The following is a 15,227-nucleotide window of genomic DNA, read 5'->3' as shown; positions in this document are numbered from 1 at the left end:
CTTCCCTACAAGCAAAGTCACTGGTTCAAGTGAAACTCCATTGAATAATACAGTAAGACTGTTCACGGTTAAGAAATACAATTTACCATACATTTCCTGAGCTACACTCCAGTGTGTTCCAAATGGCTCCCTATTCCCCTCATAGTGCATTACTTAGCCCACAGGGCTCTGGTCAAAACAAGTGCACTATTTAGAGAATAGGATACCATTTGGTACACAAGCCATTCTGTAAGTCATGCTCTGATGACTATATCATCACCCACCCTTCATGTTTCAGATAGGAACAGAATTAATAACAGTACATTGTACATCTAAGGATCCACATTTGTGTGGGTCTGGGCAGGGGTGGACTGGAACCAGAAATCCTGTATTTTTACACACTGGCCCGCCGCAACTGGGCATTTGCCTGAACTGCCCTATGGCCAGTCCGTGTCTTAGTCTGTTTCGTCAATAAAATAAAGTAACATGTTAGCTAAGAGGCTTTCTGAAACTCACCACTGAAATGTCTTTAATATTCTGCCTTCCGGTCAACTTTCCCCTAACCTTAGTTTCTTTGAAACTGACAACCTTTTACTCAACCAATGTTTTTACTGAACCTTTGATGAGCTAGCCTATACCCTGTTTACTCTCACCGTCTGATGACTGGGGATCACCCACCCTTGAGTTAGAGGACTGGTCTGTAGACAAGAGGAATTTACCAGACAAACTACTGGTGAGCACTGGCTAGAGGACTGGTCTCTAGACAAGAGGAATTTACCAGACAAACCACTGGTGAGCCCTGGCTAGAGGACTGGTCTCTACACAAGAGGAATTTACCAGACAAACTACTGGTGGGCCCTGGCTAGAGGACTGGTCTCTAGACAAGAGGAATTTACCAGACAAACCACTGGTGAGCCCTGGCTAGAGGACTGGTCTCTACACAAGAGGAATTTACCAGACAAACTACTGGTGGGCCCTGGCTAGAGGACTGGTCTCTACACAAGAGGAATTTACCAGACAAACTACTGGTGAGCCCTGGCTAGAGGACTGATCTCTACACAAGAGGAATTTACCAGACAAACTACTGGTGAGCACGGGCTAGAGGACTGGTCTCTAGACAAGAGGAATTTACCAAACAAACCACTGGTGAGCCCTGGCTAGAGGACTGGTCTCTACACAAGAGGAATTTACCAGACAAACTACTGGTGGGCCCTGGCTAGAGGACTGGTCTCTACACAAGAGGAATTTACCAGACAAACTACTGGTGGGCCCTGGCTAGAGGACTGGTCTCTACACAAGAGGAATTTACCAGACAAACTACTGGTGGGCCCTGGCTAGAGCACTGATCTCTACACAAGAGGAATTTACCAGACAAACTACTGGTGAGCCCTGGCTAGAGGACTGGTCTCTACACAAGAGGAATTTACCAGACAAACTACTGGTGGGCCCTGGCTAGAGCACTGATCTCTACACAAGAGGGAATTTACCAGACAAACTACTGGTGAGCCCTGGCTTGGTAGCAGGGGATTTGACAGGTGGTAGGGGACATGATCTGTGGGAAACTCCATACAGACAGACTCACAGGTGGCTTTTAATAAGTTTACTTAAAACAATGGAATCAGGGAGGTCAAGCATCAAGCTCTATCCTGCTGAGTGTGTGTGTGTGTGTGTGTGTGTGTGTGTGTGTGTGTGTGTGTGTGTGTGTGTGTGTGTGTGTGTGTGTGTGTGTGTGTGTGTGTGTGTGTGTGTGTGTGTGTGTGTGTGTGTGTGTGTGTGTGTGTGCTGTGGGTCCTCAGTCAGACAATAGTGAGCAGGGTGGGGTCGCCCCGGCTGGGGACAGGACACGGGAAGGGTGGGAAACGGCCTCGTGTGTGTGTGTGTGTGTGTGTGTGTGTGTGTGTGTGTGTGTGTGTGTGTATGTGTGTGTGTGTGTGTGTATGTGCAACCCCTCTGAGTACACTGTTGAAACATCAACCATTGTGGCTCAAACAGAGCCATCCAGTGTCCAGTCACCTAACAGGGGTGTGTGAGTTAATGATGTATTCAGAGCCACACAAAGACACCACTGTCCCATTTCTCAACAGCAACACAACCATACCTCGGTAGGGCCAGACCTTGTTCAGAAGAGTTCAGAGGTCAAACAGGCTCTAACTCTCCCCCTCATAACGAGACAACGGCAGAGGAAGGGAGGGGCAGGACTGGAATTAAAAATGGACTTGAGAGACAGCCAAGTTTCCAAGGGTGTTCTCCCTTAAAGTGCAGAGAGCAGCTGTCAGGGTCGGAGTTCAGAGAACAACGATGGGATGGTCACTTAACATCACCTGTAATAACACCTCAAGGTCAGAGGTCAGGGCAGGAGAAGGACAATAGGGGACAATTCATGTCTTCACATGAAATCTACTCAGTTCAGTTATTATCTGTGGTCCTGAATGGCTCAGCTGGTAGGGCATGGTAGAGCACCTGCATCACTAGGGTTGTGGATGTGTATCCTGCTGTGGCCACCCATACCAAACTGTATGCAAGTAGTACTGTAAGATGCTTTGGATAAAAGCCTCTGCCTGCATTGTAGGTATTATTGTTTCAGTGCATAATCAAAACGGAGGCATTTGTTATGTTATCATGCCTAACATCTCTATGTGTAGGGAAATCAATATGGCTAATGTATCTTTGATCAAGTTATTTATGTAGTATGTATACAAATACATGTACAGTATACATATATGTAATGTTAGCTTTTCAGTGAAAGTATTTAGTTCAATATAGATTATAACCATTTGATTGTGGATTGTAGTTGGTTTCTACAGGCTTGATCCTCCTGACCATAAAATGACGGTTCTCTGTATACTGACAACCTTTAACAATCAGACAACTGTTTCACATGATCACAGTTGGCATCACTTAGACTTCTGCCTTAAACACTCCCAGGCCTTTGATGTGTAACTAGCCGTGTAGGAGGATGAAGACATCACAAATAAGGAGAGATGGGGGGAGAGAGAGACCAGAAAGAAAGATAGAAGTCAGTGAAAGAGGGAGACCAGAGAGAAAGTCCAGAGAGAGAGAGACACCAGAAAACAGAAAATAGAGATAGAGAAAGAGAGACACCAGAAAAGAGAGATAGAGAGGAAGGAGGGGTCCACAGAACAAAAGCATATGACTTGAAGGTTGAGTTGAGTGGGTATGTGGGCAGAATGGGGGAAGTATTTAGACATTTTGGGTGGGGTATCATGTGTCCCAGGGGGTAGGCTTTCACTCACCCTAGCTGTGTGTGTGTGTGTGTGTGTGTGTGTGTGTGTGTGTGTGTGTGTGTGTGTGTGTGTGTGTGTGTGTGTGTGTGTGTGTGTGTGTGTGTGTGTGTGTGTGTGTGTGTGTGTGTGTGTGTGTGTGTGTGTGTGTGTGTGTGTGCGTGTGCGTGTGTGTGTGCGCACCCAAGAACCAGCTGCTGCTCTGGCCCACTGATCATACACTCTCTAGGTAATGAGCAACCACAGAGACAGAATCTACAGAGGCAGAATCCCCCTCCTGTCTAAATAAGGCTTGGAGGAGATGTTTCATCATGCCAGACCATAATAATGGAATAGAGATGTGACAGGTCACCAGGGTCGTGTTCAGTAGTGCACATGGTAGCAACACTTTTTGCAACAGAAAACAAAGATATATGTTCTTAATTGACATGTTCTGGTAGTACCTCCAGGTTTCACTCTTTAAAAATACATTTCCTCTCTTCTGATCACCACCCATACTTCCCTCAATATAACCCCCTACATATATTCAGTAGTCCCTGTACTGAAAGAGGTTAAAAGTTTAGCACATTGAAATCCTCACCACTCAGCTTCATAACACATTCACCCCTCTTAGTTCTAAAACATTTCTCCACCAATAGTTAAGGCCAGGATTGGGGAGGGGAAGCTGATCCTAGAGCTGAGTCTTTGAGAACATAGAACAAAACTGTTGGCAGTTTACATTGTATTTTTCGGCCATCTTGGATACAACATGGCTAATACTGTAAATGAATCCGCTAGCTCTCTGTCGCCTCCACATGTAATGGGATCTGTTGTGAACAGTTTGACAAGTGGTGTTAGCCTCATGGTAATACTGCCACCTGATCAGGTAAGTCTATCAATAATGTACATGGGATCAACTAGCTGTCTGCTAACAGTAAGGTCTGGGGTTACATGTCAGCTGTGCTGGAGCACTGGAGCAACTTTACTAAACCTTTCCAAAAATAGACTTTCAGATTGTGCTTTCAGATCTGCTTTACCCCAGGGAAGATTAAATTCATTAATCCATTCATTCAGGGGGTTGGTGGCGCTCACTGGACCGTAGAAAGGGTTTTAGGGTCCAACAGACGCTCACGGTGCCACTTTATTCATCTTGTACCATGATGATAATCTTCAAAAGGTGACAACTCACCACAATAAAGATTCCTCTTCAAGAGGTAAACTATGTAACATAAAGATTATCAACATAAAGGTTATCAAACTCTCAACTCTAATTCAATAAAGGCTTGAATAAATCATTTCTGGCGAGGCTCAGCAACACAGCAATGCGTCTTCTCTGCTCCTCAGATTATTTTTTCACTGCCAAACTGGCACAAATGTTTCAACAGCTGCAGGTGTGCCAGGCCTGATTGGCACAATGTCCTGCAGCTACGTAGTGAGATGAATTCTTCACGGCTCACCACAATTCATTCATTCAGTTGTTGGTTCTCTCAGTCATTCATTCATCTATACATCCATTTATTAATTTGCTCATTCATTAATGTGATTGTTCATTCATTCATTCATTCATTTATTCATTCATTCATCCATCCAAGGTCAAAACCATGACATAAAATACTAATAACCTTTACATCTGATTGTGTCTCTCCTAACAGTGCAAGTGAATGTCTATGTGTGAGTGAGTCTGCTCTGTGGTTGAACTCTGAACAGCCACAACACAACAGCAACAGCCTTGCCTCCTCTCAGGGAAAGCAGCGGTCTATCTCCCAGTCTGTTACAGACAAACTCTGATGATGTCAGCACTGGGTAAGACCGGGATGGGAGCTGCTTGCTGTCGGCTCTTGGGGACTGGCTGGGGACTGGGATAGGCAAAGCCTACCCTCCCCAGGCAGGAAATGGGGCGAAACCCTTGAAAATGATGCCTCTGACATTTAGTGCTGTGAAGGAAAGGAAGCGTCTCCTGATAGCCGGGGCTATTGATTTCCTGTTGTGGACTAACAGTTTTAGGGGCTTCACCAACACACACACAGCTATGTCTTGCTATACTTGTGAGGACCAACAATTGATTCCCATTCAAAATCCTATTTTCCCTAACCCCTGAACCTAACCTTAACCTTAACCCCTAACCCTAAACATAACCATAACTTTTTTGGGACCAACAATTAATTCCAATTCAAAATCCTATTTTTCCTAACCCTAAATCTAACCCCATAACCTAATTTTAACCCTAGACCAGAACTGACTTTTCGTAGCAGGTATGGAGAGCATTTTTTCGATAGATGCTAACCCCAACCCTTTTCCTAACCTTAACCTAATTCACCTAACCTGCTGTGTAAGTTTAAGATGGCAGACGTTTTACATGCCCAACTCAACTTAACCGGTTTCCCCGCACATTGACTCTGTAACGGTACACCACTGTATAAAGTCTCGCTATTGTTATTTTACTGCTGCTCTTAAATTAATTGTTACTTTTATTTCTTATTCTTATCCGTATTTTTTTTAAACTGCATTCGTGGTTAGTGGCTCGTAAGTAAGCATTTCACTGTTAGGTTGTTGTATTCGGCGCATGTGACTAATAACATTTGATGTGATTTGAAGTTCTCCTAACCTGCTACGAAAAAGTCACTTCCGGTCGTACCTGTATTGAAGTAGTGTGTTTCTAGGGAATCTCCACACACACACACACACACACACACACACACACACACACACACACACACACACACACACACACACACACACACACACACACACACACACGCACACACACACGCACGCACGCACGCACGCACGCACGCACACACACACACACACACACACACACACACACAAACACACACACGCACGCACGCACACACACACACACATAAATACCTTTCTCCCCCTTCCTGCCAGGACACAGACAGGAAGGCTGTAGAATACTAGGTCACTTAGGAAATGAACAGTGCTCACGCCGTGACGGTGTTACAGTGGTGCAGTGTTTGAAATAATTGGGCACTGTTCTGAATGTAGCCAGGTCACCTGTGACAAAAGTCATTATTTGATGTCCATCCATGTCTGAGGACGTCGGGAGATGACGAGGAAAACGGCCACTAGGGGCAACAGTGAGCGCTTTTACCTTAAAATAGATGTTGGTTTTGCTAGGGAATTATAGACAGGGATGGTGAATTGGTGTAAACAACTGCCACTGATTACAAAGGTTGCAATCCAGCAATATAATGTTTGTTTTTTTCAATATTAAAACATTAAGCCAATCCCAAACCTTAACCCTGATCTTAACCATTTGGAGTTAATGCCTAAACTTAAGAATTTGGAGTTAATGCCGAAATGTAACCTCAAACATTTAGATATTTGCGTTTGGAACTACTTTGAAATTTGACATTTGAGAAACATGGATGAACGTCTAAATCTGATGTGAGACTGTGAGAGCTGGTAGTGTGAATGACAGTTAGTCATTTCAGCCATGTACACTCCCAACTGGAAAAACTGGTCGGAATTACTTTGTTACACCCAGATTAACCTGTTGTAAACTGGTCAAGATTACGTTGTTACACCCAGATTATAACCTGTTGTAAACTGGTCAAGATTACGTTGTTACACCCAGATTATAACCTGTTGTAAACTGGTCGAAAAGACTTTGTTACACCCAGATTATAACCTGTTGTAAACTGGTCAGGATTATGTTGTTACACCCAGATTATAACCTGTTGTAAACTGGTCGAAAAGACTTCGTTACACCCAGATTATAACCTGTTGTAAACTGGTCAAGATTACGTTGTTACACCCAGATTATAACCTCAACACAAACGTGATCTACTTCTGTTCTTTCAAAATATAGAGATCATGGGCCATATACAAATTAGGAATGACTCAGATTAGGAGTGCTGATCTAGGATCAGGCACCTAATGTCCATGTAATCATATTCATTGTAATCTAAATGGCAAAACCGATCCTAAATCAGCAATCCTAATCTCATACAACTGTGTGAGAAATAGTAGTCAAAACATCCCTCAGATTAGAAACAACACAGAATACCACTGAACACTATGATCAATACCACTGGATAAAACCACTGAATGACAGATTGACCTGCAGTCAGTCGGGCTGGTGTGAGTTAGGACGGGGATTCAGTTAAGACCCATCCTCAGATGCCGAACGCTGCTCGTCCCTACATCATAACCTTTTCATTAAAGCGGGATTTGAGAGCTAAACGTCGGTCAAGAGCACCAGTTTATGGGGGCTTTGTCTCAGAAAGAGGAGTGAGTGTGGTGGGCCTGTGGATTTTGTGTGTGTGTGTGTGTGTGTGTGTGTGTGTGTGTGTGTGTGTGTGTGTGTGTGTGTGTGTGTGTGTGTGTGCGTGCGTGCGTGCGTGCGCGTGCGTGCGCGTGCGTGTGAGGGGACAAAGTTTAGGCTGGGTCAAAGAGGATGATTTTTCCATATGTGTGGTGGCAAAGGTGAGATAGGGACACACAGACATCAAACACACACATGGACATGGGCTCCCGAGTGGCGCAGCGCTCTAAGGCACTGCATCTCAGTGCTAGAGCCGTCACTACAGACCCTGGTTCGATTCCAGGCTGTATCACAACTGGCCATGATTGGGAGTCCCTCTAGCGAGAGGGGCGAGATGTGCTTATGGTGAAGCGCTACGATAACAAACGGAACAGATCAGGGTCTATCCTCAGTGTGTGTATTCGTACTTGGGTGCGTAGGAAGACTGGACGGGGCCTCTGAGGACATTTTCAGAGGAACAATGAAGCTGACACAACATGGAGTGACCTTGAGTTAGATGAAAACTAAAACACACTGAACGGTAGTTAACACTTGAAGCCAACAGTCACTGTATGACGTACTAACACGTTGATGTGTTGTGAGACATAAGCATGTTATAACCCGATTATGCATTGGTTTATCTCAGTAGACCCCTTGCCACATAAAACGTTTATTATAAATGTTATCATATTATATGTTAATGCTAAAACACACTAAGAACGTATAAGAATAAATCATATATTATACCTGTTGTCTTTCATCCAAGTGATACTAGCAGGGCCGTCACTCTGTCTTGCAAAGTTGTTCAGTCTATGACTGGTCAGTTATTAATGTTCAGTATCAGGACCTGTATTCATAAAGCAGCAGGGTAGAGTGCTGATCTAGGATCAGGTCCCCTCTTTCCATTTAATCTTACTCATGATGATGTAAAACTGATTCTAGATCAGCACTCCTACCCTGAGAGGCTTTATGAATACAGGCCTGGGCCTGCACCACCTCATAGTGAATGAAACTAAACTGATTCTAGATCAGCACGCCTACCCTGAGAGGCTTTATGAATACAGGCCTGGGCCTGCACCACCTCATAGTGAATTAAACTAAACTAATTCTAGATCAGCACTCCTACCCTGAGGCGCTTTATGAATAAAGGCCCGGGGTTACACTACCTCATAGTGAATGAAACTAAACTGATTCTAGATCAGTACTCCTACCCTGAGAGGCTTTGTGAATACAGTCCCGGGGTTACACCACCTCATAGTGAATGAAACTAAACTGATTCTAGATCAGCACTCCTACCCTGAGAGGCTTTGTGAATACAGGCCCGGGGTTACACTACCTCATAGTGAGTGAAACTAAACTGATTCCAGATCAGCACTCCTACCCTGAGAGGCTTTATGAATACAGGCCTTGGCCTGCACCACCTCATAGTGAATGAAACTAAACTGATTCTAAGATCAGCACTCCTACCCTGAGAGGCTTTATGAATACAGTCCCGGGGTTACACCACCTCATAGTGAATGAAACTAAACTGATTCTAGATCAGTACTCCTACCCTGAGAGGCTTTGTGAATACAGTCCCGGGGTTACACTACCTCATAGTGAATGAAACTAAACTGATTCTAAATCAGCACTCATACCCTGAGAGGCTTTGTGAATACAGTCCCGGGGTTACACTACCTCATAGTGAATGAAACTAAACTGATTCTAAATCAGCACTCATACCCTGAGAGGCTTTGTGAATACAGTCCCGGGGTTACACTACCTCATAGTGAATGAAACTAAACTGATTCTAAATCAGCACTCATACCCTGAGAGGCTTTGTGAATACAGTCCCGGGGTTACACCACCTCATAGTGAATGAAACTAAACTGATTCTAGATCAGTACTCCTACCCTGAGAGGCTTTGTGAATACAGTCCCGGGGTTACACCACCTCATAGTGAATGAAACTAAACTGATTCTAGATCAGTACTCCTACCCTGAGAGGCTTTGTGAATACAGGCCCGGGGTTACACCACCTCATAGTGAATGAAACTAAACTGATTCTAGATTCTTTGTGAATACAGGCCCGGGGTTACACCACCTCATAGTGAATGAAACTAAACTGATTCTAGATCAGTACTCCTACCTCTGAGAGGCTTTGTGAATGAGAGGCTTTGTGAATACAGGCCCTACCCTGAGAGGCTTTGTGAATACAGGGGTTACACCACCTCATAGTGAATGAAACTAAACTGATTCTAGATCAGTACTCCTACCCTGAGAGGCTTTGTGAATACAGGCCCGGGTTACACCACCTCATAGTGAATGAAACTAAACTGATTCTAGATCAGATCCTACCCTGAGAGGCTTTGTGAATACAGTCCACCACCTCATAGTGAATGAAACTAAACTGATTCTAGATCAGCACTCCTACCCTGAGAGGCTTTGTGAATACAGGCCCGGGGTTACACCACCTCATAGTGAATGAAACTAAACTGATTCTCGATCAGCACTCATACCCTGAGAGGCTTTATGAATACAGGCCCAGGGTTACACCACCTCATAGTGAATGAAACAAACCACAACAAACTGCTGTATTGTACTTTGAAATCCTGTGTTAAAGGCTATGTGATATAATTACATATCTGGCTGACATGGCAACCTGAATTAATTTACATGGCTAATTTCCGTCAGAGTAGAGCGTGTGTTTTCTTTCAGGCAATAAAGGCTGTTATTAATCATCATCTGTAATAGTCCCCACTAGCACCTGTTCCTTCATGTTACTACAGACAACATATACATCATGTTAATGGGCCCATATTCTTTCATCATATCAAATCAGATTTCAGAACAAATAATGATGATCAAATCTAGCTATCAATCAATCATCACAATATTTCAAACACATGAGAGATCGACATAGAGAGAGAGAGAGAGAGAGAGAGAGAGAGAGAGAGAGAGAGAGAGAGAAAAACAGTCTTCTAACTACTGTGTTTCACCTTGTTAAATCATGGTAGCTACACACTGTCTTTATGGTCACGTTTTAAACAAGGTCCATCTTGTGAGGGTAAATGAAGCCTTCATAAACCATTAAGAGGTCTACATGGAGAGCTCATAAATAATGTACAAGCAAATGTCATACAATACCAGGGTGATACTACAGGGCCTCACATCTAGTGCTCTACCAAATGTGTCAAACCCTTAAACCACCCTTTATACAATATAAACATAGATTATAAGTGATTTGTGGAGCATTTAGGGTTAAATGTGACTGTCTACATCACATAGTGAAGTATTGGTTGTTATAACACAGAGTCATTTATATTAACGGTATGCTGACACAAAGACTGATCTGAGAGCAGCGCTTATGAGAAACAACCTTTTTTAATAGTCGAAATAAATACTAATTTATACATGCATGATCCAAAACAACCAACCACATGAACAATACTATGGTAAGTCTGGTAGATAGTGTAAAACCTATGGTACACACTCACAGCAGCTTTTACCCATTTGAAGAATTTCACACATTGAAAAACACAAGCCATGAAGGACAGTCTTCTTCTTACTTCCTACTCTCACTAGAGCACATGTACTTCTACTAGAGGTCACCTGGGGGTCCATAGGTCATAGGTGATAGGTCACACACACGGCAGGCTACATCCATCATTTCATATCTGGCGTTTTCACCAATAGCTGAAAACTGAGGTAAACTTGATCAGGTTTTAAGATCATTGTATGTTTGTTTTTGGCAAAGAGCAGGTCAACAGGTGTATGTAGATTGGAGACTGAGTTTATAAGTTGTCAGTTTCTTATGGTGAGGTTCTGGTCACATCCAGCGCAACCAAAACCTTGTTTTCCGATGTTGTTACTTTAAGCTCAGTAAAAGTCCAAACACAGCACACCTATCTCAATCGTAGAACCAGATCCAGACTCCTTCCTTTGTGTTCTCTCTCTGCACTCACTCAACCTCCCGACCCTAAACGAACAGGGCCAATCCGAGCGTCTCTTTGGTATGCCAAAACAAGGAGATAGAGATGGGATTTTCTCATCCACGATCACTTTTAGAATGGGTTTATTTATATTTCTTTATTAAACTAATTGACAGAATGGGAATTGACTGGCGGTAGAGTCCTGGGTGAAGACCTCTCCCTTAGCGCCTGTGAGAGCAGGGTGCAGCCGTCCGACACCGCGCAGGCCGAGTTGCGCAAGCGCTCCCTGTAGTCCGCCATCTTGGTGCTGCTCTCTGGATGCTGGGAGACGTCCCGGAGGCCCTGAGTGAGAAGGACGCACGCTGACACCACGCTCATGGCGCCGCCCAGAACTGCCGTCTGCACACCCTTCCCCTCGGGTGACACGCTCGCCGCCCGGCCTAAAAACTGTGGTTCCGTGGCAAACCCGACCAATGCGTTTACCGCTTGGACCAGCGCCGCGCTGAACAGGACACAGCGGTTGCGCGTCAGCTCGCTGGGCTGCGTCTTGACTTCCCGGACACAGGCCAAGAGGGCCGTGCCGCTCGTGCTAATGCTCTTGACGCTGAGCTTGAACTGTTCTTTGGCGAAGCGGTCCTTGGACCTCTCGCTGGCCAGGCCCGAGGCATCTGTCAGGGTCTTGAGGTTGCAGGAGATGTTCTGAGATAGCTCCAGTAGAAGCTGGGGCGTGAGGTCTGGCAGCGGAGTGACCCGGAGGATGCCACAGCTCTGCTCCACCTCGTGGCGGCACCGTGTCACTTTGTAGCGGTCCACCAGCCCTGGCAGACACGGCTGAGAACCCGAGGTCTCCACCACTGCTAGGTATGCAGCGTGCGCCGAACACTCGGTCAACGACACCACCAGGTCCCCCATCTCTAGTAAGCGGTCTCCCACCTCGACGAAGCGGCCCATGTTGAGCTGCGACTGGATGTCGTGGGTGAGGATGGAGAGTTCCTTCGTGCGGGCGATGACCGTGTCGCGGCACTGCTCGAAGGTCTCGGCCACCGCCACGCCATCCGCGGTGACCACGGGCCGTGTCTCGCTGCAGAGCAGGAGGAGGTCGGCAACCAGCTGCATCTTGCCCTTACACGTGTCACAGATGGACGAGAGCTTCTTCCTCTGCTGCAAGCTGCTGCTCTGTGTGCTGCTGGAACCCTCGCTAGCTGACCTCCCTGAGCCACTACTAGCCATAGTAGGGGGGTCAAGCTGCTCGATTTGTGGGGGATTTCAATGAGAAACGTGTTTTACGTCGTCACACACTCCATGGTCAGAAAGCGTAGTTTAAGACATTGTTATTAACGATAACCCACACCCCTATAAGTGTAAAACTGTGAGTTTGAACTGGCCAGAGAATATTCCTTATAGTCCTTCAGAGTACATGTAGTCCACTGTATGTGGCAATGTGAGATTGCAAAAAAGCACAGGGCATTGTATTCTCAAAGTAAACATTTGCAGAGATCAAAATAGAAGTTCTAAGTCATGGTACTCCAGCTCATTATTCTCATACAAAGTATGGATAGGAATTCTGTTGGGGTTAAATTAGTAACTTGGTTTTGAGCTATGATCTATGAAATGAACTATTCTAAACACTTACTCGTCAATGGGAGTTCCTTCCTTTACATTTTTTTGTGACGAGAATCCCTTCAAATTATAACTTTTCATTTACTCAGTGTTTATAACTTATTCGTTGTCATGTTTACATATTAAATCAAATGCCCTGGAAAAAAACTTCAACCACCTGCTAATATCAATTTTCGTCCCAGGTTTTCGCAAAACAGAAAAATTCACAGGTTAATTGTAATAAAATCACACACAAAACTGCAGTGCCACCAAGGTGCCTATACTTCAGGCTAAGTGCTGACTGTACAAAGATAATATTAAAAGTTATGAATTTAATAAAATAAAAAAATATTATCGATCTGATAATATTTTAACTACAATTTTAAGACGTGTCCTTTTTTCTGATTAAATTTACTCGAGAACACGATAGGGTTTTAAAATACCTGCTTGCTTGAATGCAGGGTGTATGTGAACCGTATTGTCCGTTGAAGAGTTCCCACTAAATTTGACCACCCTAGTTTGACCGGGAGGCTGGCTCATTACAGTTACAAGGAGAGTACCACCCAGACAGTTCCGTTCGACCACTCCTCGCTTCCTCTGCCTTTCCTGCATCATCATTACATGAGTCTTCCCAAACAGAAGGCTCCAAAAACGCAACAGGCCAATTGCACTGGCCCTCCCGCGACTTTCAACCTCTTCTTTTTCATACACAGTCCCGTGATAGACACTTGTTCGTCCGGCAGGTTCGATTCCATAGGCATATCTATTGTCCATAAGCACTTCTTAGCAAAACGCAGGGCGTGAATGTCTTGTCCGGAGTATCCTGTGTCGGGTTTCGGTTTTGATATCCATAGCAGTCGTGTCCCTGTTGAAATGATGACCTAACCTCCTGAACACATCTGAAACAATCTTTCACAACTAACATGTCGGTCGACAACAAGACATCAGTGAAAAATGAGTGGTGGGGATTCCAAACTGAAAGTCAGTTGTTGCTCTCTCCCGCTACATATTCTGTGTTGCCTAGTATCAGGAAGCAGAGAGGGTGTGGTCGCACTAAAACGGCTTGATTGTAGCGAAGTAGCAACGCAGGCAGCGAGGCAAAAAAATGATAGCCTTCCGCTGAAATAATATGTAACTTTAAAACTGTGTTTACGGTCTATCTGGCTCGTCAATATAGAGCAAAAAATCCCGGTGCGCGTTCATCAAATGGTCCAATACGATTCCACAGTTGTCCCGGATAGTTGTTTGCTTTCTTGGTGAGTTTTATGGTCCGGATTTTAGGGCAGACTGCTCCCTCTGCCATGAGCCAGCCCTTCCCGAGGCCCCGACGTGGGTGCATTCGACTACCGGTATAAGGGCAAAGTTACACCCAAAACGCAGTTCTCCAAAATGACCGACAGTCCGCCCCATATTTCATTTATTTGGTTACCTTGGTTTCCCTTCTCAAAATCAATCAAAACGTGTGATACTCCGAGACCGCGCCGTTCTTACTTATACAAATCCAAACTTATTTTACACTGCTCATATTGACTGCTATAACACAGCTGTTGGATTCTATTAGAATGAGTCGCGTCTTTACAGTGCGCTCATTTGGACTTTAATTATGTGTTTCGTGTTTCCGCGCTTCACGAAGTATAGGATACGTTTCCACTTGGTGAGATTGAGCTATTAATAATAACCAACGATGTATATAAACCCTGGATTGCTGATGCTATGTATTGGCCATTGAGAGGCTTTGAAGGCTCTGTTCGGCCATATTGGCACTTCCCAGTACGGTCCTCCATAGGAAAGAATGGAATTCTACAGTATTTCAAGTAGAAATTACGTGTATTTAAGTATTTTTGTTGTTGTAGTGGGGACCGTAACATTAGCAATCTAAAAAAATTATACTTGAAGGATAAATATATATATATATATTTGTATGTTTAGCTCACATAATATAATTAAAAAGTATGCATTAAGGTGTGTGTAATATAATAAATGTGGCAAAAAAAATGAATGCAGACATGAATAAATGCCTTTCTATAGCTTTCTATGTATTTTTTACAACGGTAGGGGTGTGCCAAGATGGAGGCAGGGTGGCTTCAACAGCGCATGTAGTGCATCTATAAACTATTGGCAATAGACAGAATCAGACAGTCTTATTTAACTCACAACCAATGCAATAGACAGAATCAGACAGTCTTATTTAACTCACAACCAATGACATTAGGCTAAGGGCAACAATGTATCAAAGAAGAGAAGCTGT

General features: G+C 44.3%; 1 protein-coding gene across 1 annotated transcript; it reads right to left on the bottom strand.

The window, feature by feature from the left end:
* Positions 1–10,813: 10,813 nt before the first annotated feature.
* On the bottom strand, positions 10,814–14,598 carry tlnrd1 (talin rod domain containing 1). The gene has a single exon (XM_029644634.2). The coding sequence runs from the start codon at positions 12,608–12,610 to the stop codon at positions 11,546–11,548; it is 1,065 nt and encodes a 354-aa protein (XP_029500494.1). The 5' UTR covers positions 12,611–14,598; the 3' UTR covers positions 10,814–11,545.
* Positions 14,599–15,227: the final 629 nt, after the last annotated feature.

Source organism: Oncorhynchus nerka, linkage group LG27 (assembly GCF_034236695.1).
Source record: "Oncorhynchus nerka isolate Pitt River linkage group LG27, Oner_Uvic_2.0, whole genome shotgun sequence".
In the NCBI taxonomy this organism is placed as follows: domain Eukaryota; kingdom Metazoa; phylum Chordata; class Actinopteri; order Salmoniformes; family Salmonidae; genus Oncorhynchus; species Oncorhynchus nerka.
This window is presented reverse-complemented; position numbering and strand designations above follow the sequence as displayed.

What these genes read in the sequence shown, in the direction of transcription:
- tlnrd1 (XM_029644634.2), bottom strand. Translation starts at nt 12,610, where the DNA reads ATGGCTAGTAGTGGCTCAGGGAGGTCAGCTAGCGAGGGTTCCAGCAGC.